Raw genomic sequence first — 25,460 nt, 5'->3', positions numbered from 1 at the left:
TTATTTTCTGTGATACACTTTAAAAAATGTTCACCTGCACTTAACTGCACATGACCAACTGGGAATAATTTACTAAAGTGTCACTTGAACTCTACTATTCATTGTGACCTAAAGGCTATAGATATGCCAACTTTTCAATGGACACAACCACGCAAACAGTCAACTTTCACCTGGACACTTGAATGGTTAAAGTGACATCACCTTTTTATTTAGCTCATTCAGCTTTCTGTAAATGCATTTGATTTTATGTTTGTTATGTAAGGGTTTAGGTATGCTGATGATGACAGAGTAAAATAGCAGTGTATCCTACCTTATGTGAGTTAGTTTGCTTTACCCATCCACTACAGTACTTTAGGTGTATCTGTTTTCTTGAGTTTATGCTTGATACACTCTGCACTACATATTGGTGGATTACATATACTCGGGCTGTAATTGCTACTTGCGCTATGTGCCTCATATTCTATATGGGACTACAACATATTCTACAGTAGCCTAGAATTTGCACTTTTCACCTTTTTACCCACATTTTGCCAACTGAACCCGTATGAAATCCTATTAGCTCCCCAACATACTGATTGCCCATCATTGGCCCTCAAGCTCAGATGTAAGACCACAAGTACCCCATTTGCTACTTTTGATAGACTTAGTTTACAATCTTTTGTATCTGCTACTTTTTCTTGCAACTTTGTCTTAATTCATTTTACTTTCATTTGGTTCAAATATTTTCTTCTTGATTTAACATTCTGGTTCCTTTTTTTGTTACATTCCTCTTTTTGTTTTTTATATGTATTCTATTGGGTAATTGCGTACATTCACCTCCGGTTTTGCCTCGGTTTACATTTTGTTCCTTAGCCACCAGCCAGTTGATATCATCGTTGTAGAGGTAAAACTCATGAAGTGCATTTCTGGCATAAATGCACTAAATCCACTGCTGGACTTGAAATGGCTTAATATTTCCATTGAAAAACTCATTAAAGACATCTAATCTTCAGAATTTATATCAAAATACCTTCCTTTTTAAATACAGAATTTTACCGGTCAAAAAGAACATTTAATCGCCTTTTCCGGCACCTTGTTGTCTAGAGAAAGTTTCTTGTCAGAACCGAAAGGTTGACACTTTCATTAAGCCTTGATTTACCATTTCCAAGTCATGCGAGTGCCTTATTCTACTGCCTTGTGCCCAGGCAAACTACCATCGTTAGTTAAGTGTCATTGCTTTAAAAAAATAAATATATATATATGTGTCTGTGTCTGTGTGTGTGTATACATACATACATACATACATACATACAGTACTATGTGTGTGTATATACACACACTGTTTTGTTTCATTCTATACAGTATTTTACTCCAGGGAAATGTTATCACTAATTCACATTGTATTTAAAAAGCACAATAATTGAGAGATTGCTTAATTAAAGAAAATGTTGATTAACATGGTGAAGAGTATGTAATGGTTAGACACTCACCCAATCTCACATTGGCCCCTGTGGTCTAGTCTGCCCCCATTACATATCTGTATGTCGTGTGGTGCACCTGCTGGCTTACAGGACTCCTAAGTCTCCCGCTTGGTTGGTATGGGGATATCAGCACGACAGGCATCTGAGGTAGTGTGATCAGGATCTCTGCGGCTGCAGGGAGAAGTGTCTGATGGGGACCTCCTTCTGGGTGCCTCTTTCTGTGTAATAACTTCACTCTCACACAGCAAGGATCTTGTGAAACTGGACATCTTTATTGCATGTTCAGGCAGACTGCCCCTCATAGCGGTCGGTCTAGCCGCTCATTTTTACATAGTTACATAGTAACATAGTAAATGAGGTTGAAAAAAGACGTACGTCCATCAAGTTCAACCTATGCTAAATTTAGACAACAGATACTTTATCCTATATCTATACTTACTTATTGATCCAGAGGAAGGCAAACAAAAAACCCCATTAAGGGGAAAAATTAATTCCTTCCTGACTCCAAGAATTGGCAATCGGATTAATCCCTGGATCAACATCCTTTCCGTGTATACTTATTTGATATATCCCTGTATACCTTTCCCATCTAAAAAGATGTCCAACCTTTTTTTGAACAAATCTATTGTATCTGCCATCACAATCTCCATGGGTAATGAATTCCACATTTTAACTGCCCTTACTGTAAAGAACCCTTTCCTTTGTTGCTGGTGAAATTTCCTTTCCTCCAACCTTAAGGGATGGCCCCGAGTCCTTTGTACTGCCCGTGGGATGAATAGTTCTTTTGAAAGCTCCTTGTATTGTCCCTGAATATATTTGTATATAGTTATCATATCCCCTCTTAGACGCCTCTTTTCTAATGTAAATAAATCTAATTTAGCTAGCCTCTCCTCATAAGTTAGATGTCCATCCCCTTTATTAATTTGGTGGCTCTTCTCTGCACTCACTCTAGTTCCATAATGTATTTTCTTAGGATTGGTGCCCAAAATTGTACTCCATATTCAAGGTGTGGTCTTACTAATGCTTTGTAAAGGGGCATAATTCTGTTTACTTCCCTTCCATCCATTGCCCGTTTGATGCAAGATAAGATCTTGTTTGCCTTTGCAGCTACTGCATGACATTGGGCACTATTGCTAAGCCTGCTGTCTACAAGCACTCCTAAATCCTTCTCCATCAAGGATTCCCCCAATATATCTCCATTTAATTTGTAAGTCGCCTTTTTATTCTTGCATCCCAAATGCATAACCTTACATTTATCTGTATTAAACCTTATTTGCCATTTACCTGCCCATGTTTCCAGTCTCTCCAAGTCCTTCTGAAGAGAAATTACATCCTGCTCTGATTCTATTACCTTACACAATTTAGTATCATCAGCAAAGATGGAGACTTTGCTGTCGATCCCAACCTCAAGGTCATTAATAAACAAGTTTTTAAAAAGCAAGGGTCCCAGTACCGATCCTTGAGTTACTCCACTCACGACTTGAGCCCAACCTGAAAAAGTTCCATTTATGACAACCCTGTGTTGTCTGTCCTTTAACCAGTTTTCAATCCAGGTGCATATATTATCACTGAGTCCAATTTTTTTTATTTTGTACACCAACCTCTTGTGTGAAACCGTATCAAAAGCCTTTGCAAAATCTAAGTAGACCACATCAACTGCATTACCCTGGTCTAAATTCCTACTTACCTCCTCAAAGAAACAAATAAGGTTAGTTTGGCAAGATCTATCCTTCATAAATCCATGCTGACTATTACTAATAATTTTGTTTTCCATTAGGTATTCCTGAATATTATCCCGTATTAAACCTTCAAGTAGTTTCCCTACTATTGAAGTCAGGCTTACAGGTCTGTAATTCCCTGGGTGTGATCTAGCTCCCTTTTTAAATATAGGCACCATATCTGCTTTACGCCAATCTTGTAGTACTGAGCCTGTGGAAATGGAGTCCTTGAATATTAAATATAATGGTTTTGCTATTACTGAGCTTAACTCCTTGAGAACTCTTGGATGTATGCCATCGGGGCCAGGTGCCTTATTTACTTTAATTTTTCAAGTCGCTTATGAACTTCTTCCTCAGTTAACCAATTGTTCATTAAAATGGAGCTTGTGGCTTCCTCCTGCAGCGCTACTATTGAACTTGATTCTTCCCTGGTAAACACAAAGGCAAAGAATTTGTTTAATACCTCTGCTTTTTCCTTATCTCCAATAATCTGCCTACCCATCTCACACTGAAACGGTCCTATATTTTATTTTCTCATTTTTTTGTTATTAAAAGAACTTTTTAGGGTTGACCTTACTTTCTATTGCAATCCTTTTTTCATTATCCATTTTTGCTAATTTAATTGCCCTTTTGCAATTTTTGTTACATTCCTTATAATTCTGATACAATGTCTCTGTCCCTTCTGACTTAAAGAATCTAAACGCCTTCCTCTTCTTGTCCATATTCTCCCCTACCTGTTTATTTAGCCACATTGGTTTTGATTTATTTCTTTTATACTTATTACCCAAGGGTATTCACTGATAAGTGTGCTTTTCTAACAATGTTTTAAAGACTGCCCATTTATCTTCTACAATTTCCCTGCAAAAACATCATCCCATTGTATTACTACTAGATTAGACCTCAGTTTATTAAAATCTGCCTTTCCAAAGTTGAAGGTCTTTGTTGAACCCAAGTAATCTGTTTTTTGATAATTTATTTCAAATGAGACCATGTTATGATCACTGTTACCCAAATGTTCCAGGACTTGAATATTTGTTATTACTTCTACATTGTTTGATATGACCAAATCCAGAACTGCCCCTCTCCTGGTTGGTTCCACAATAATTTGGGTCATATAATTATCTTTAAGCACCCCCAAAAACCTGTTTCCTTTTGTTGTAACGCTAATCTCATTGCCCCAGTCTACACTACCGACACACTTTATTGAAGTGTGGTCGGTACCGCAAGCCGGGAAATCTCCCGGCTTGCTAGTGGCCGCCCCTCGGCGTGCCGCGCGTCATAGACGCGCGGTCACGCGTCATCGGGAGCGTGCGCCCCCTGCACGCGTGTCCAGGGGCTCCCCGAGGGAGCCCTGGTGTCCCGCGATCGCGGGACAGCGGCAGGGGGTTCCGGGGGACCCGGCGGACCCGGCAGCGGTAGGGAGAGCGCCCCGATCGGAGGGCGCTCTTCCGCTGCTTCGGCGTGCGCCCGTCACACTCGGGCGCGCGCCAGGCTACTGCTGCGGCACAGAACGGGCAAATGCTCGAATAAACTGTGCCGCAGCAGTATGTCTGGATAATTAAAATCCCCCATTATGCAAACATGACCCAGTTTTGATGCCTTCTCCATTTGCAAAAGTATTTTAGCTTCCTCAATCTCACAGATATTTGGTGGTTTATAGCATATTCCCACAAACATTTTCTTTATACTTTTACCTCCACTGCTAATTTCTATCCACAAGGTCTCTACATTTTCATCATTCCCTTCATAGACATCATCCCTTATAATAGGTTTTAGATCCGGTTTAACATATAGACATACTCCACCTCCCCTTCTATTTGTTCGATCCTTCCGAAAAAGAGAATAACCCTCTAAATTAACTGTCTAGTCATGAGTTTCATCCCACCATGTTTCAGTAATGCCTATGATATCATACTGCTCCCTTGTAGCTATTAATTCAAGCTCCCCCATTTTATCTGTCAGGCTTCTTGCATTAGCAAGCATGCATTTAAGTTTTTTTTCAGCCTGTACTATTATCTTATCTGCTCCTTCCTTTGTGCTCCCACTTGGTTTAGTCTTTAGAAGTTTTCTAGTATTATCTCTATTTACTATGGGTATCTCACTGCTTGTCAAACTTGCACTTGCCCCCATTCTACCTCCATACCACCTTGTATCCTCATCTATTCCATTTAGTTCATTATCTGTTTCATTCCCCTCCCCCTCCATCCTAGTTTAAAATCTCTTCCAACCTTTTTAGCATTCTCCCCCCTAGCACAGAAGATCCCTCTTCATTGAGGTGCAATCCGTCCCTAGAATATAGATCGCACCTCTCAGAAAAGGAGTCCCAGTGCTCTAAAAACCCAAACCCCTCCTTCCTGCACCACTTTCTTAGTCATGCATTAACCTCCCTGATCTCTGACTGTCTCCCTGCGGTAGCGCATGGCACTGGTAGTATTTAAGAAAATACTACCTTGGAGGTCCTTGCCTTAAGCTTTTGGCCTAGATCCCTGTAATCATTTTTTAGGACCCTCCATCTTTCTCTAACTTTGTCATTGGTGCCAACATGTACCAAGACCGCCGGGTCAATCCCAGCCCCCCCCAACAATCTGTCTACCCGATCCGCAATCTGCCGAACCCGAGCACTCGGGAGACAACAAACTGTTCGGTTCTTGCGGTCCCGGCAACAGATTGCCCTATCTACCTTCCTTATAATGGAGTCCCCTACCACCACAATCTTTCTTTGTATCTGAGCATCCTGGGTCTCCACTGTGCTGGAGGAACTATTCCCCTGGCTGCTAGAGGAATTAGTCTCCCCCCGCCTTGCCATTTCTGCCCCAACATTCCCAATATCTTCACTCAACATGGCAAATCTATTGGGGTGTGTCAGCTCAGAAACGATCTGCCTCTCCCTATTGCCCCTGCTTCCCCTTCTAACTGTCACCCAGCTACCTACCTGCTCCTCACTAACAGCAACCAAGCTACCTACCTGCTCCTCACTAACAGCACCACCATCTGCACCACTAGTCGAAGCAAGGGCCTGCTCAGTGAACTCTAATTCCCTTTCAAGATTGCCAATGTCCCTCAATATTGCAAGTTGCCTCTTCAGATCAGCAATCTCTGATTCTAAAGAAATCACCCGCTCACACCTCTCACAGCGGTATGCTCCTTGGAACAGCTGCTCCAAGTGCACATACATGTGGCAAGATGTGCATTGAGTGGCATTTTCAATCTTGCTCATTCTAGCAACTATGAAGTTTAGAAGTACTAACAGTAAACTGTACTTCAATAAACTATACCTTGTTTAACTACTTCCTTGTTCAAACTGCTTCTGGTTCTAACTGCACACACTTTAACCAACCAGCACTTGAAATCAACCACACAGATCAATCAGTACACGTAAGCTCAGGATTCGTTAGAAGCCTCTGTTTAAATAGGGACACCCACCAGGTGTGTTAGGTTATCAATTAACTAACCCCACCCACTGCACGTGTGTTAGGCCAGCCAATTAACCAACCACACCCACTCTGCCTCAGGCAGGAGAAATGGAAAAAATGTTACAGGCTTCAAATTACAGCACACTTTAAAAATAGATGAACCCACTGCACACTCCCCAAAAACAGCCACCCCTGCTAGTATACCCAGTACTTCCCTTTCCTTCTGGTTCTAACTGCACAGACTTTAACCAACCAGCACTTCAATCAACCACACAGATCAATCAGTACACGCAAGCTCAGGATTCGTTAGAAGCCTCTGTTTAAATAGGGACACCCACCAGGTGTGTAAGGTTATCAATTAACTAACCCCACCCACTGCAGGTGTGTTAGGCCAGCCAATTAACCAACCACACCCACTCTGCCTCAGGCAGGAGAAAGGGGAAAAAAGTTACAGGCTTCAAATTACAGCACACTTTAAAAAAAGATGAACCCACTGCACACTCCCCCAAAACAGCCACCCCTGCTAGTATACCCAGTACTTCCCTTTCCATTCTGGTTCTAACTGCACACACTTTAACCAACCAGCACTTCAATCAACCACACAGATCAATCAGTACACGCAAGCCAAACACATTTTGGTGAAGTGCATCTCTCTCGGAAAGTTCCTTCTCTCTCAATAGGGAGTGGGATCACCTCTCCCCTAAGGGAGATCACCATCTGTGTCAGATCCCTGATCACAGTGTGGATGCACTTGGTACTTAAATCTGACAGCCTTGAACTTGAAACCCAGACTGTTCCTCAATCATAACTGAACCACTAACATTTGCCAGTTCTGTATCTTATATAGACTCAGAAAACAGCCACACCTCTTGTGTCACTAACAGTGGACACAGAGCATGTTACCACTCCCCTTGTGTACATATGACACCTCACCAAGGTATGAGGGCAAACCTCCATGATTGTTGCTGGCAACCCTGCATACTTACCAGGTTTACTGCCAGCATGAGAAGGAGCTGTATACCATTTTTATACATGGCTACAAGTATGTATAAATAATAACAAATAATGATGCATTTAACAATGTCAAATCTGAGGCTGGATGATAAAACTTGTAGCTGGTTAGAAACTGTTGTCAGAAAGGTTACAATGAGCCTCCTTTATGCTTACGTTTGCACTGCTTTACCTTTACATTCTGCACTTTTCCTTGCATTCTGCCACATCTATACTTTTGTGTTAATATTATATCAATAAGCAATGATGCTTGTTCATGTATCTATTGGCAAAAAGCATGCATAAAGTATTATAAGTGTTAAAAAAAGACTTTAACCAACATATTTTACAATAGACTTTTTGGCAACTGGCACATTCCAGTCAAAACATTGCTTTAGAGTGCCTTTAATATTGCGTTGTATTACAAACCAGACATGAAATTTTCTACCCAAATAATAACCAAGCAATCAAACTATTGTGCTTTTATAACTAACTCTGTAACCTTATTCCCATTTTTAAGATCTCTGGATTTTATTTAAACTTGTTATTCTGCAGTCTAAGAGTATGGCTAATACCAGGCCAACTATCCCAAACTGTGTAGCACTATGAAAAATACACATAAATGACACTAAAGCAAATTTTCAGTACTACTTGAGGCAGTTCTTTGCTGTAGCTTAAGATACAGTAAATAGACATCTATTATTATTACCATTTATTTGTAAATCGCCAACATATTTCTCAGTGTCATACAATGGGGTTACAGAAAGATGTAAACTACCGTATTTCCTCGATTGTAAGACGCACCATTGATTTGGCCCTTACAATCGAGGGAAAATTACTTTTTCACTTACCATGTTTCAGGAGAGGTCCCATGTCAGCGGAGGATGAAGTGGGCGGAGGCGGCAGGAGAGGTCCCACGTCTGCAGATGGTTGAAGATGGACAGCGAGTGGGAGTGCGGCGGCGGCAGGACAGGTCCAAAGTCTGCAGGTTAATGAGGATAAGAAGACAGCGGCCGTGCAGTGGCGGCAGGAGATCATAATAGCAGGAGAGCTGAGCAGGAGCAGAGCGGCATAGGGGAACGGCTTGGGAGGTGCACACTGTAACCGGAAGTCAGACACCGGTCAACTTCGGTGCACCTCCCAAGCTGTTCCTCTATGCCGCTCTGTTCCTGCTATTATGATCTATTAGCCGCCTCCACCACCGCACGCCCACTGTCTTCTTATCTTCATTCATCTGCAGACTTGGGACCTGTTCTGCCGCTGCCACCACACTCCCGCCCACTGTCCATCTTCAACCATCTGCAGACAGGGGACCTCACCTGCCGCCACCGCACACTTCGTCCTCCGCTGACATGGGACGTCTCCTGAAACATGTTAAGTGAAAAGAGGGGGTTAGTATTGTAGACACTTTTTTTAATACATCGATTCTAAGATGCACCCCGATTTCAGACATATGAAAATCGGAAAAAAGGTGCGTCTTAGAATTGAGGAAATAGGGTTACATAAACAGAGTTGCAAACTAAATAAGGACAAATAAATATGAAAAGATAATGAGGGCCCTGATCGTAAGAGCTTACAATGTAGAGCAGTGTTTCCAACACCAGTCCTCAAGTGCCCCCAACAGGTCAGGTTTTAAGGATATCCCTGCTTCAGACTGAGCCACTGATTGAGCCACCTGTGCTGAAGCAGGGATATCCTTAAAACCTGACCTGTTGGGGATACTTGAGGATTGGAGTTGGGAAACACTGAGCTAGAGGTATAAATATTATGTGACAAAATCCTTCCAGTGCAGTTGAAAGAGAAAGCTTAAATATCTCTAGATGTCTATGCTGACTAAACTATAAATGTGAAAAATGTTTAAAAAGACTGTATTTAATTTAATTTCAAACTCACAATTTGTTAAAAAATAATAAATAATAATACAAATGGTAATACACATTACAATGCACCATATAGAAAAACAACTGTGCACACATTGTTTTTGCAAATAAACAAATGTTAATACTACTGAAAAGGCCCAAACCAATGCAGTTATGTTATCTACTGTATCATTCATATTGATATAGCCACATTCAGGGGTAGGCATCATTCATCTTAAAAACCTGGAACTTCATGCTTCAGTGGCATATTAAAGTCCGGTATCAGATTTTGTTACTCTAATGCAACAATGACCACAATGTCTAAATGTATTTTTTTTAAATGATTACATTTATTTGCTAATATCCAGAATGGCAATTGATCCAACCAGTGATTATATTGTTATTAACATTCTTCGGTATTTAGAACTTATACGGGTTCTTCCAGTCATTTACACACCACTGATTTTCTCAAAAGGTAATTGCTATCATAGATTTCTTATTTCAAATTATTATAGTTATGCTCCCTTTTGTGTGGGGTATTTTCAAGGTTGTTTATAACCATCTGTTTTGAAGTTTCTAACTTTTGGCCAGTACATGTATTAAGGAGGAAATATCATATGTGAGTGCTTTGACAGATATAACTTGTGTATAAATCCCATTAAGTATTTTATAGAGAGCACTCTGAAGACTTTAACAGCTGGATCTCAATTAATCTGGAGTTCATTGCAAATGATATACACATTGTGTATGCTCGCTCCGTAGGAGCATGTCCACTAGTTCGCTCTGACTTGATGTCTTCATTTGCCAACTTCTGACGTGAGAAGAAACATCTCTATTTTCAGACTGGAAAATTGGGTCAACACAGCTTGTTGCTTTCAGCTGGAAATCACAATACACTTAAAAAAAGAACATATTTTGAAGAGCAAAACACCATATTCTGGCTAAAGCGAAATGTATTTAAAACCAGAGACAGAACATGAAACACAGACAGAGCTCAGTGCACATCCAGTGAAACTTATACACGTACAGTGCCTAAATATATATGTATAGATATCTTTTGAATAGAATGGTCTTTTAGTTTAACATTTTGGCCAAAGTGTTGTAAGACCACATCTCAAGGGTACCTAACACTAATATAAATTCTTAATAACCTGTGCATTACCAGGAAGAATGATTTATAATAAATCTGTCAAAATTAGTTGCAAAGTTCTAAGTCTGATTGAAGCTTTTATTAGCCTATACATTTCCAGGAAAAGCACTCTGTATTCGATGTGTCACAATCAAACTGCAAGCAAGCAAGTTCCCCTGAGAGTGGGAGACGCAATGCAGTGAGCTTTTAACCATTTAAATGTGGGAGGGGTGAGCTTCAAACTAGGTAGGAGGAGCCACCCTCCAATCAGCTAAGACCAGCTGAACAAGAATTGTAAAACATACAGGACACCTACAAGCTCATATTGAACCCCCAAAATAACCACAACATATATATATAAGCATATAAGTGTCACAGACTTGATGTCTTCATTTGCCAACTTCTGACGTGAGAAGAAACATCTCTGTTTTCAGACTGGAAAATTGGGTCAACACAGCTTGTTGTTTTCAGCTGGAAATCACAATACACTTAAAAAAGAACATATTTTGAAGAGCAAAACACCATTTCTTGGCTAAAGCAAAATGTAAATTTTTTAAAACCGGTTCTTAAATAAAATGATGAATATTTTTTATAAAAAAAGAAAGCTAATTGCAATGTGCATATTCTAAAATTGCCATAGTGGATGTATGACTCATGATGAAGCTCTTAATGGCAGGACATAGATGTTCCACAAGAATAATTATTGAATTTAGCTGACTTTTTTCAACACAAGCCTTTTCTGTAAATATGGAATTCAAAAGATTTTCTTTGGTATTCATTAGTAACATAAAGGAGTTGGAGCTCATGAAGGCCCATCACAAATACTGAGTAGCATTGATTTCCCACCCTCTATCCATAATGTTCTCTCTGGATGTATTTCAATGTAATTGGCACTTGTGAGCTTAAGTGTTAAAAGCACTAGAATCCTTTGAGGGCTACAAGTAATTCTGTCTGTGCTTCAGGAGCTTCTGATCTGCAGTGAACATCTCTCATCTCCTTCTTAATGACTCTTTGCCCTCCTAACAGGGTCAAAACCCAAAGTTTATTTGTAATATACCGGCTTTGCTTTTGTTCTTCTTTTCTTTAATCTTTCTGTCTACAAATAAGGCATCTGTCTACAAATAAGGCAACTTAGCAAACAGGATATGTAGCTGACATGGAGTCAATTAGTAAATAATTTAGATTTAATATGAATAGCACATGAAGCTCAGCTAACATACACTGGCATCTTTCAAAGAAAACTTTGAATAAACTAGATGATATTAATAAAGTAATTAAAAAAAATATTTGCCTCTGTATTTAACACGGGGGAGTTAATTACAAAAATATTGCAACAGCAGGATGCCACAACTGCCATATTAACAATCAATTGGTTAATGGTGGAAAGGAGGCTTGATAAAATTAAAGGATATAAAGCACATGGCCCCAATGGCATGCCTTTAAGGTTCTTAAGGAGTTAAGTTCTGTAATAGCCAAAGTGTTATATTTAATATTCAGAGACTTCTTTTCCATTGGCTCAGTATCACAAGACTGGCGTTAAGTAGACATGGTGCCTATATTTAAAAAGGGAGCTAGATCACAACTATGGAATTATAGACCTGTAAGCCTGACATGAATAGTGGGGAAACTACTTGAAGGTTCAATACAGGATAATATTCAGAAATACCTAATGGTTAACAACATTATTAGTAATAGTCAGCAAGGATTTATAAAGGATAAGTCATGTCAAACAAACCTTATTAGTTTCTTTTGAGGAGGTGGTAAGCAGTAATTTAGACCATGGTAATGCAGTAAAAAAAATTTGCAGTTCCCTTAGATTTTGCAAAGGCTTTTTGATACTGTGCCACACAAGAGGTTAGTGTACAAAATAAAATAAATTGATCGGAATAAAAATATTTGCATGTGGGTTGAAGGATAAACAACGGAGTTGTCATAAATGGAACCTTTTCATGTTTGACTAAATTTGTGAGTGGTGTATGTACCTCAAGGCTCAGTACTGGGACTAATACTTTTTAACTTGTTTATAAATGACCTAGAGTTTAGCATAGAGAGCAAAGTCTTCATCTTTACTGAAATTATGTAATGTCATAAAATCAGGGCAGGATGTAATTTCTCTACAGAAGAACTTGGATAAACTGGAAACTTGGGTAGGTACTGTAAATGGTTGATGAAGTTTAATACAGATAAATGTAAGGTTATGCATTTGGAAAGTAAAGAAGTAAAGTGAGAAGTAAACAGGCTTCTTACAAATTAAATGGCACAAAATTATGTCTATGGAAAAGGATTTAGGAATGTTTGTAGACAGCAGGCTTTAGCAGTAGTGCTCAATGTCAGGGAGTAGCTGCCATGTCCAATAAGATCATGCATAAAACGGGGTATGGATGGAAGGGAAGAAAGCATTATTATGCCACTATTTAAATCCTTAGTAAGACTATATCTTTAATATGGACAGTTTTGGGCACCACTTAATAAAAAAGCCACTATGAAAGGTACTGTAGTAATCTTCAATTTGCCACACTATTCTAAGAAAGTCTCTTTACACGATATTGGTGTTTAATTTGCTGTTTATTAGCAGAATTATAGCTCGCAAAGTTTCTGGGATCTCCCTTCCTCCAGTACAAGATTTACAAATATTTTACTTGAGGAAGGGAGATCCCTTGAAACGTTGTTCACAATCACTATACTATTATGATATTCCAAGATGGGAGCTGCGCTGATTTTGGTGGAACTTCTGGCACATCTAAGTTAGGATGGCAGGAAGGTACCCTCAAAATCTCATCAGAATCGGTCAAGAAGTTTGGCCTGTGGAGAGAGAACACACGAACAAAAAAACCCCAAAGTGGCCACCAAGGCTAATTTATGTCTTCGCTTCGCTCGCTCATCCGATGATGTTTCATTCCTTTTTTTTTGTTTTCCTTCCTCTGGATCAATAAACTGTAAATACTAATATAGGGTAAGTATCTGTTGTCTCAATTTAACATACTCGATGGACATATGTTTTGGTACAACATCACTTACTGGTACAACATAACTATGTAACTATTTAATTGATGGACTGAACACGTGCGTGGTATTGGAAAGCATTTGGCAGGCTTGGTGGTGAGAATTGTTTTTATAATCATTTACTCAGCATGTATTCTGAGTTGCAATATCATAAACATTGTAGGCTTCAGTACACAAATAGCTATTTAACACCCATCCCAAAACTTATTCAGCAAATAAATATCATGTTTTTAAAAAAATCTTAGTTTTCATTCCTAAAATACGTAGTACCCTTCTTTTTTTATAACAAAGTCTCTATGACAGATTGACTGCCCCAGATGAATATTTTGGTAATTGTGTCACTTCCTCAGACAAGAGACTTGCCATTCCTCTGTGTTACATTATTTAAAAAAAAACACTGGGGTGGTAATGTTGTTTTTTGTAATAATTGTACATATTCATCAATTAAGACTTTTACATGTAATAGTGCAGTTCTGTCCAGCAGCATAGAATAGCCCTCAAGCACCTAAGGCTGGGGCAACATGACTTGGCGAGCCAGCCCCCTCTGAGCATTGGCTTAAGCTGTGTATGTATGGATGTTAGGTCAGGAGGAGGGTGTGTTAGGGGGAGTTTAGGGATAGGGAAGAAGAGGAGGGGCCACTCACCTCATGGCCCAAATGGAGCAGGCCCACCCTCCCTTGTTTGCCATGGTTGATTTGAGTGTTTTATATTGTTTTAGTTTATTACAAAAAATAATAATATAATAATAAAAGAGAATACTGTATCTACAAATATTCAGATGTAAAATCAATTATGTGTTGAGTGGAATTTCGATATGTTTGTCACAGCTGGTTAGGCCGGTTGGTTATGGTACAGACTGGCTCCATAAGTATAAGATTTATTCAGCTAGTAATTTGTGTTTGGCCCGCCCCCCGGTCACTTGTGTTCAAGAGAGCCCACCTTGGTGGATGATGTTGTATGATTGCTGTGCCGATGTCCAAAAGCAACAGGGGGTCATGAGCCACTGCCATGCTGGGGGTTCTCGACACCATACGGGTCAGTCTGAGTTGGTTTTAAAATAATGTTGTATCATCAGTAAAAGCGGTGGCCTTATTCCTCCAATAAGTTGTTAGTTGTCTTCCTTTGGCAGTAGAAGCTCATCGGGCCTACCAAAAAGGGAGGCATCCAATCAGGCACTATGCCTCCCTCAATTTGTGGTGATGTCACATCACTCCAAGAAAAGTTAGTCATAACGTGTGGCAGGACGGCCTCGCGGCGGGGTCAGTAAGACGCTAGACACGATGGGAAACTTTAAACACTAGTAGTTTATTAGCCACAACCAAAATAAGTACGGGTGCACTGTCCCTTTAAGAAACTACTTTCTAGAAAATAAAGCCTGTTCCTGTTAGGGAAACTAACTCACTTCTTGAGCCCTTACTAACAGGGCACCCAGCTAATCTGGTTATGCCCAAAACATGTGCTCCACAAAGTATAACCAATACGTATAATAACAAAGTCTTATCTGTAATGCAGCTCCAACAGCAAACAGGAACACGGTTCCAGGGAGCAGGCTGTGTCCAGCTCGCAGCAATTTTTATCTTTATCCTGGGTTGGGGTCCCAGCTGGTCCCAGCAGCATAGCTCCTCGCAGGACTGGGGGACCAGAGCAACAGCTACGGCTTTCCAGCCGGGAGAAGTCTCTCCACCCTCACGTGGAAAAACAAGCTCACCTTCTGTGAGCAACTTCCTGCTTTTTAAAGCACTTGTTTCACTGATGAGTTCAGCCCCTGTTTAATCAGTCTTCAGCTGTGCTTCTTTCGCTGCAGCGTCTCTCCATTCACTATTCCAGCCTACTGATTCAGTGACTCTGTCACATATCCCTCTCCCCAGCGAAACATTGTCCTGTGGAGCGGCCCGTGCACCATTCCCGTGCACCAGCATTTATGTCGAAAATGTCAGACGTCGGACCTTCCCTCCCCCTTTTTTTTTCTTGCCTTCCAATTTAGGCATTTTCGTTTTGGGGTAATTACCAGGCCATCTGGGCCTGAGGACTGGTACCTCACTATCTCCTTGTGTTCAGAGTCTCCTTCACCCTGTAGAAGAGCCTTGACCTCCGTCAGCTCATTGCATACACTCACCAGTGACTGTTTGGCCTTCTCTTGTGATGACAGCAACTCTGTTTTAGCGGTGATGGCTTTTGGACCTTTCTCCATCAGCGTACCTTCAGTGTTGGGTTCCACAATATTTATCCTTAGTACTTAAACTTGGTCGGGATTGTTATTAACCCGAAGTGCACCCCATGGCACCTCTCTTTTACCGTCAGCAGACTCATAGGCTTGGGCCTTTCTGTCTTGACTCTTTAACTTACTCTGTTGAGAGAGTCGCTGGACAATCTGTGCGGTCTTTCGCCTCTTACGATCATGGCCACTGTAGTATGATTGGATTCTTACTGTGCTACTGCATCGCCACTTGGCCTTCGCCTTCCGTGCCTTGTGGAAATTAGACTGTAGTACTGCAATGGTATCACGGTCATGCTTCCTGGTGCATCTCCCTTGCTTTATCTCTACCGCCACCTTTTCCTTGGACTGCTTCAGTGAACCAAACGTCTGTCTTGGGGTTGTCCCGCTTAGTCTTCCGAGCCTCAAGCTCCTTGCCTAGGTCACACTTTTGTTTCTCCGCCATCTTGTGGCCAGCACGCTCAGACTCCAGGTTCTTCCTCAGGTCTTGAAGCTGTCCTTCTGCCCTTCTTCTTTCACACAGTGCAGCTGCTAGTTCAGCTTCTTTAGAGTTGAGTCGCAATTCTACATCTCCTAGCAGTGTCAGAGCAAGGCTTAAATCTGTCTCTGTTTCTTTATTCTGGACATGCAGATGCTGATGCTCCTCCTGGACTTTGTCCAGCTCCAGCTGTAGCCGGGCCCCCTCATTGGCCATCTGGACCAGCTGCTTGTGGATATCGGCCATCTCTGTTCCTGTTAGGGAAACTAACTCACTTCTTGAGCCCTTACTAACAGGGCACCCAGCTAATCTGGTTATGCCCAAAACATGTGCTCCACAAAGTATAACCAATAAGTATAATAACAAAGTCTTATCTGTAATGCAGCTCCAACAGCAAACAGGAACACGGTTCCAGGGAGCAGGCTGTGTCCAGCTCGCAGCAATCTTTATCTTTATCGTGGGTTGGGGTCCCAGCTGGTCCCAGCAGCATAGCTCCTCGCAGGACTGGGGGACCAGAGCAACAGCTACGGCTTCCCAGCCGGGAGAAGTCTCTCCACCCTCACGTGGAAAAACAAGCTCACCTTCTGTGAGCAACTTCCTGCTTTTTAAAGCACTTGTTTCACTGATGAGTTCAGCCCCTGTTTAATCAGTCTTCAGCTGTGCTTCTTTCCATGAGGAGATTAACGCTCTGTGTACTGGCTGCAGCGTCTCTCCATTCACTATTCCAGCCTACTGATTCAGTGACTCTGTCACACATGGTACATCTACCAATCGGCTTGGTGGATGTACCATGTGATTCCATCAAGTTTTGTAGAGAAATCATTCTCTGCTAATCCCGATGCCTGGATACATGGTACATCACTAATCTGACTGATGGATGGACCATTTGTCAATCAAATGTGACATCACAGACCTTATATATGGGCTGTCACGTCTCATTTGACCGGAAGACGCCAGCGTGACACCTGTTGAAGAGGAGAAAGAAGACAAGGAAGAAGATAAGAAAAAAAGAAGATCTACTCACCAGGGCCTCCTCTGCCAGCAATTGAGAATTGTGGACTTCTGCGTATCATGGTGTACTTCAAGATGAGGATCATTATTGTGTGTGTAAAGAGTTGGTGCCGCAGTATGATGAGGAGGATGAATCTTCATCCCGGCAAAGGTAAGAGACACATTGATTGCATTTGATTTAATTGTATTTTTGTTTTTAGGATGCACATTTATTGGCAACGTGTTTATCTGTAACCCTTTCAGGATAACCACATTGACAATCAAGGCATTTTTTGACTAATGTTTGTTTTTTTTAATTGTAATGTATTTTTTTTTTTTGATTTTTTTTTTTTTTTGGTTACCCATTTACTGGCATTGTGGTAATCTGTGCTACCATTTTGGCCATACCTACAGTGCCCAAATAAAAATGGAAGCGTAGCTTTTAAATTGTAATCCTTACTCTTTGAATGCTGTGCCCCCCTGGTTTTGAGGGTGATAGGGGCTACATAGGGTTCCATAGGCCGCGTCCATGGTTATTGTGACCAAATAATGTGCCTATATGAGCCTGTCTTGAGAGCACGCGACTAGAAGTTCCGGCACTGTAAATGCGCGAGGAAACATATACATTTGTTTCCTCGTGCGACGGCCGGGTCACATGAGCGGTTCGCCCAATGAGGGCGAACCAGCTGCCGTGACGTCATGGCCACGCCCATGACACACACCCTTGCCACATCCAATTAGAGCTCACAAATAGCTGAACCTAAAGGCAAGTGTGAAACCACTAGCTCGGTCTCGCACCTGCACGCACCCACCATGGACTCGGCCTCAAACTGGCTCAGTTTACTGCTAGTCTTTTGTGTAATTTCAGAACAAACACACTTTTGTTCTTGTAACAAATAACTACAACTACTGCCCTTCAGTGCTAGAGAGTCTAGCAAGGCACCGCTGCAATCTCTAATATTATATGGATGGCAACAAGGTGAGTACAGGATCACAGATCCAGCTATCCTCGCCCATTAAAGCAAAGGAACAAATGTGTGACTCATAGAATCCTGAAGCTAGCCACTAGTTATTAAATCAGACAAAGTCTATTTGGGCAGCGGAACTCTGCAAAGAGGTCTGACTGAATAGCAAGGAAATGTTCAACTGTCCTAACATCAGCAGCAACTGAAAGGTACAACCGACTGTGGCCCACATTTTTTAAGCAGTGCTATTCCATTAATCACCATCTGGCACCAGAAGACACCTTATGGCCACTTGAATAGGCCATAAGATGTGTTCTGGTGTCTGAAGGTGTCTAATGGAGTGGCACCGTTTAGTAAATTTGGGCCTGTATCTTGTTGTTTTGGCCATCTTTCATTCTGATTTTCTTAATATTTGGTCCAATAAATACTGTAGCTGTTAAGCAAGACTAGGTAAACCCTATCATCTGCATCCAATAATCTAACATTTGTGTTTTAGGCGCACTGTGGCAACTGGATATGTGAGTCTATATATTGAATAAACTCCAGCCATTATTGACTAACCTGGTATTCTATATTGATATTTATAAAGGAAAGAGAAAAATGACAAACACTAAATAAAAGTGGATAATAGATTTTTGATGGAAGCAGATTTTTCATTATGCTAAATTACATGGTATATTAAGTAACTATACACTAAATAGTAAAACATTTATATATTTTGCCCTTTACAAAATAGGATATTTTCACTTTACAAACTGAACTTAAATCTCCATTTATTTTGTTATTTTTGGTTTTTACACTCATTTTTTGTTTTATACAATGTATATTTATGTTTAGAAATCTTGCAAATCTTGCAAATACTCAAAATTGTCTATGTTCGGAGTAGTGTAAAATGGCTTATTGGCTAATTTCTAATTACTGTGGTAGAAAATATAGATCCTGCTTGCTTTCCAGTGTAAATGCCTGTTCAATCCGCTATGGCAACAAAATGTTGAAATAAACTACTAACGCTTTAATATTACATTGGAAGAGGAACCAACAGTAAAAGATTCAGTATTTACAAGCTACATTGTGTTAATGCTGTTTGCATAATGCATTGTCTACTTAAGCTTGACAACATGTTTTTTCAGTGGCAGTTATTTACAATTTCTTTGGAGGGCAAACATACTGTACGTGTTCTGCTAATTACGTTGTTCAGTAGATACCCTGTTCCTGTTTTTATTACAGGTTTTCTTTAGATCTAATGAAGAAGCTACTGAGGTCTGAAAAGGGTTGCATCTTCTTTTGTTATGTGCTAGATGTTTTACATTGGAAGCATAAATGTATAAAAATTAATCCATAACCTAAATTAAAGTATTGATAATCTACAGATGCAGCGGCCATTATTTTAAGAAATCACGGCGCCGTTTTCGTGTGTGCTGCTATACTCAACGTGGTATGAACGCGGCCAATGGCCCCAGGCACACGTGTTTATCGCGGTTGCTTTGTTTGAATTTCATGGATTGTATGCAATTAAATGCAATGAAATGGATAAATTGTAATGTGTACAGCAAGCATGTCAAACTCAAATGCTAACAAGGGCCAAATAAACAAGGTTTAAGTCTAGATGGGCCGCAAAAAAAAAAATACTTAAATTTTCATAGAAATGTAGGTTTATTTCGAAAAGTACTGTGTGTGTGTGTGTGTGTGTGTGTGTGTGTGTGCCTCACAAAACGAAAAAATAAAAATAAAAAGCCAGATGTGAATGACTTCTGAACCCATTAACCAGTGTCAGGATGCCCTTCTTGATTTCCAAAGCAGCAATCCCGCCTGGAATCTTACCTGATCCGTAGTCCCTCAAGGTACTATACTAGAGGGGAGGTGTTTCCTACCTGTCTTCCGATGTCCCCCGTGAGAAACTTGAGTCAGATCCGGAAGAAAGCAGAATAGGTTATTTTGGTGTAGGTATAGGGCAGTTAAGATAAAAATGAGAGGCAGAGAGAGAGGCAGAGAGAGAGGCAGAAAGAGGCAGAGAGAGAGAGAGGCGCAGAGAGAGAGAGAGAGGCAGAGAGAGAGGCAGAGAGAGAGGCAGAGAGAGAGAGAGGCAGAGAGAGAGAGAGAGGCAGAGAGAGAAAGAGGCAGAGAGAGAGAGAGGCAGAGAGAGAGAGAGAGGCAGAGAGAGAGAGAGAGAGAGAGGCAGAGAGAGAGAGAGAAGCAGAGAGAGGCAGAGAGAGAGGCAGAGAGAGAGAGAGAGGCAGAGAGAGAGAGGCAGAGAGAGAGGCAGAGAGAGGCAGAGGCACAAGGACAGAGGCACAGGGACAGAGGCACAGGGACAGGCACAGGGACAGAGGCACATGGACAGAGGCACAGGGACAGGGGCACAGGGACAGAGGCACAGGGACACAGGCACACAGGCACAGGGACACAGGCACACAGGCACAGGGACAGAGGCACAGGGACTGGGACAGAGGCACAGGGACAGAGGGACAGGGGCACAGGGACAGAGGCACAGGGACAGAGGCACAGGTACAGGGACACAGGCACAGGGACAGGCGCAGGGGCACAGGGACAGAGGCACAGGGACAGGGGCACAGGGACAGGGGCACAGGGACAGGTCACAGGGACAGAGGCACAGGGACAGAGGGACAGGACAGGGGCACAAGGACAGAGGCACATGGACAGGGGCACAGGGACAGGGGCACAGGGACAGAGGCACAGGGACAGAGGGACAGGGACAGAGGCACAGGGATGGGCACAGGGACAGAGGCAGGGGGACAGGGTCACAGGGACAGGGACAGAGGCACAGGGACACAGGCACAGGGACAGAGAGAAAGGGACACAGGGACAGAGGCACAGGGACAGAGAGAAAGGGACACAGGCACAGGGACAGAGGCACAGGGGCACAGGGACAGACACACACACACTCAGACACACACACACACACACACACACTCTGACACACACACACACCCCCCAGGTTTACCAGGCTTCAAGGAGAATGCAGTATCTCCGCCGGGGTTTTGACTCCGCCCCCGTGTCCTCCCACACACGGCACGAGTGCAGATTGACTGCACCCGGCCACCGTACGCCTCCAGCCCCTGCAGGCCAGATTTTACTTCCGCCCGTGCTACTCGCTTCCCCCACACCCGCGCGCGCTTCTCCCGCGGCCAAAACTTTTAACCGGGTATTCCGAGGTATAAATCGCGTGATTTGTTAAAATAATGGCTGCTGCATCTGTAGATCTTCATAAAACTGGCATTTGTAGATCTTTTAACGCTTCGCTCTTCGCCACTACTAGCTAGAGATGTGAAACTGTCCTCGCTCGCTTCACGACCATCGGTGCAATTTTTGTAACCCCAGGGACCTGGCGACACATTGCTTTGCAATCACCTCTGGCAGCAAAAGGGGTTTAAATAATGTGTGTTTATTGCAAAATGTTTGAGCAAAGATGATACTGTATATATCGATTCACAGAGTTAAAAACAAAACATAACTCCATTATTTATTAAGATTTTTATGAATTCCGTCAATTTATATCAATATTTGCCAACTTTTGCATATAAACCCCCCCCCCCATCCATATTTTTTTCATTAACGGATGTTAAAGGTACTCTTTAAGCAAGATGTTCTCCATTGCCATTTTAAGGCAAAGTTTCATATCTGCGTGATACTTTATATGCTGCCATTTAAGTGAAATTCTGAGGAAAGCTGCTAAATTTAGCTGTCATGTGGTGAAACTGGTGTGCCCAATACTGAACTTTCGCTAAATTTTTTTAAATGTAAAAGTTTACGAGAAAAAGGTATTACGAGAAATGAGAAAATAAATTTACCAAACAGAATCAAGTGACATACTGTGCAGTATTTACATGCTATTGTATGACACCTTCCGGTGCTTGAAGGCACCTTCTGGCACAGTCACACACGTGTATACGAAGGGGAATGGAGAAGTAATGAGAATAAGTAGATCAGCACACAAAATTATAAGTTTACACAAAACTAAACAAGAATATGGAGTTCAGTGCATAACCTTTTCGTCAGAGGATAAAAATAGTAGGACACAAACTCAATTTAGCCTCTTGCCTCTCTACTTAACTGCCCCAAAATGTATGTCCAATCAGTAGTTAGATTTTGAAATGTTGTTCCTTCAGGATCAATATAACAAGAATAGATGGTCAAAGCCAAGAGCAGAGGGCCGAAGGTGTATGCTGGAATTAAGGAAGCTGCAAAGTATCATTATAAGAAGGCAGCCAGTGGAAGACTAGTGTGTGTGGAAAAGATAATGGAGGATCTACGCAGGGCTGAGAAAAACAAGTTATTGTGCTTAACGCTTTGAGTGCCGGAGGGGTCGTGGCCGTGGTCGTGGTCGTGGCCCTCTGGCACAGTGCGTTCACATCACTGCTTCCATTAGCAGTCACTTAACCAGGGGGAGCACTTTGCAGGAAATGAAATAGGAAGAGCCCTCCTCCCCTTTCCCCAATGGGCAGATAGCATCCTGCAGTCCATGAAAACGCGGGACGTGATCCAAGTGACAAAAAAAACCCTGTGTTGAGCAGCCCACAGTCTCTACGTCATGAGATTCCTGGAGTGCCAGTTCCCCATGTCTTGCTGACAAAGGGTTAAGAAAGACAGGAGAAATGGGTTATGGTTAGACAGAAAACCTAAGTAGGTTTCATTAAGAGACTAAGGTCTGTGCAAGTAAGGGTTCACATCTTTATCTTGAATTTAAATGAGAAGTGTTTATTTTTGTTCAATGTGATCTACGTAAAGCTAAAATACTATTAGAAGCAAATACAAATACTGTATACAAAATATGCAGACAATTACTATTTTTGTTCAGTGATAATCTATTTATGTGGAAAACAAACTCTTGCTTACATGTTCCATGCTCAGTTTTACTTTATAATGGGTTCAACTGTATGTTAATACTGTACAGTAGTGGTGCAATTCTGGAGCAAATAACTGCTAGCAAAAGGTGTATATCACACAGGACTTTTTTAGTACTGTTGTATTTATATAGAGTGCATTTGTATTGGCTTGAAAAGCTTTGCTTGTTCATTTCGAGTGAATCAGAGAGCTCCAGGTTTGCCCTTTATGAAAAGTTAATGAAAACCACTTTCATTCAACTATAAATACATTGTTTTCTGAAACATTATTTCCTTTTTCATCACTGATAAAGGAGTAGAAGGAAAAAAATATGAACCTTAAAGCATTTAAAGATTCCCCTAGAGCTTTGACGTGTATTACTTTCACTTAGCCGTAGGCCAGTTTACAACTATTTATCATACACTTCACAATAAGATTTACAATACTGCTCTACGCCTCAATACATTAAAGCTTTTTGCGTCATTGCTAACATTCTGCTGTTGTTTGTCCCCATCTACTCGTGAACATAAACAGAAGTACTCTGCGGTGTCTCTCTGCAACATATCAACAGAGGTCCTAAAGGTCATCAATGCCACAGAGGAACTGATGGCAGGATCCACAGATCCGTGGGATTCCCCAGCAAATACGAATGATCGAGGGGCTTTACCTATAGGTGCTGACCCTGCCAGACTAGATGAGCAACTCACCAAACTGGAAGAAAATGTAAGACTGGAACTTTTGAGATTCCTTTGATTTTATTTCGTTTTTTTCTTTATAGTCAGAAAGAACATATAATTATAGATTAATTAGATTTTTTGTAAACATAGATTTTATATATATATATATATATATATATATATACATATATATATATATATATATATATATATATATATATATATATATATATATATATATATATATATATAGACCATACGATACCGGTTGCAACACGACATCAAGGGACAGCACGCAGGTAAGTAAATCATAAATTTTCTATATTTGATAGAAGACACAAAAACCGACGTTTCGGTCCCCCAGTGGGACCTTTCTCAAAACGTCGTTTTTTGTGTCTTCTATCAAATATAGAAAATGTATGATTTACTTACCTGCGTGCTGTCCCTTGATGTCGTTTTGCAACCGGTATCGTATGGTCTGTTTTTACTTTATGGGATAAGCACCAAAACATATATATATACTGTATATATATATATATACATCACACACACACACATACACACACACACACACACACACACACACACACAACACACACACACACACACACACACACACACACACACACACACACACACACACACACACACACACACACACACACACACACACACACACACACACACACACACACACACACACAGTGGTGTGAAAAAGAAAGTACACCCTCTTTGAATTCTATGGTTTTACATATCAGGACATTATAACAATCATCCGTTCCATAGCAGGTCTTAACATTTGGTAAATACAACCTCAGATGAACAACAACACATGACATATTACACTGTGTCATGATTTATTTAACAAAAATAAAGCCAAAATGGAGAAGCCATGTGTGAAAAACTAAGTATACCTTATGATTCAATAGCTTGTACAAACACCTTTAGCAGCAATAACTTGAAGTAATCGTTTTCTGTATGACTTTATCAGTCTCTCACATCGTTGTGGAGGAATTTTGGCCCACTCTTCTTTACAACGTAGCTTCAGTTCATTGAGATTTGTGGGCATTTGTTTATGCACGGGGCTCTTAAGTTAAGGTCCAGCCACAGCATTTCAATCGGGTTAAGGTCTGGACTTTGACTGGGCCATTGCAACACCTTGATTCTTTTCTTTTTCAGCCATTGTGTTGTAGATTTGCGGGTGTGCTTGGGATCATTGTCCTGCTGCATGAACCAATTTCGGCCAAGCTTTAGCTGTCGGACAGATGGCCTCACATTTGACCCTAGAATACTTTGGTATACAGAGGAGTTCATGGTCGACTCAATGAGTGCAAGGTTCCCAGGTCCTGTGGCTGCAAAAACAAGCCCAAATCATCACCCCTCCACCACCGTGCTTGACAGTTGGTATGAGGTGTTTGTGCTGATATGCTGTGTTTGATTTTCGCCAAACGTGGCGCTGTGCATAATGGCCAAACATCTCCACTTTGGTCTCGTCTGTCCAAAGGACATTGTTCCAGAAGTCTTGTGGTTTGTTCAGATGCAACTTTGCAACCTAAGCCATGCTGCCATGTTATTTTTGGAGACACGAGACTTTCTCCTGGCAACCCTTCCAAACAAAACATACTTGTTCAGTCTTTTTCTAATTGTACTGTCATGAATTTTAACATTTAACATGCTAACTGAGGCCTGTAGAGTCTGAGATGTAACTCTTGTTTTTTTTT

At 41.2% G+C, this 25,460-nt stretch overlaps 1 protein-coding gene across 7 annotated transcripts in view; it reads left to right on the top strand.

Annotated features, from left to right (window-relative positions):
- Window positions 1-25,460, top strand: part of MYRIP (myosin VIIA and Rab interacting protein) — a 626,131-nt gene that overhangs the window by 553,448 nt on the left and 47,223 nt on the right. For 6 of the 7 annotated variants that reach the window (XM_075586771.1, XM_075586764.1, XM_075586766.1 and 3 more), the window contains one exon: window positions 23,597-23,785. The exons of the other annotated variant lie outside the window; for it this stretch is intronic. In XM_075586771.1, the coding sequence (XP_075442886.1) occupies window positions 23,597-23,785 (189 nt within the window). The remainder of the gene's footprint in view (window positions 1-23,596; window positions 23,786-25,460) is intronic. 7 annotated transcript variants of the gene reach the window in all.

Source organism: Ascaphus truei, chromosome 2 (assembly GCF_040206685.1).
Source record: "Ascaphus truei isolate aAscTru1 chromosome 2, aAscTru1.hap1, whole genome shotgun sequence".
NCBI classification, from domain to species: Eukaryota; Metazoa; Chordata; class Amphibia; order Anura; family Ascaphidae; genus Ascaphus; species Ascaphus truei.
This window is presented reverse-complemented; position numbering and strand designations above follow the sequence as displayed.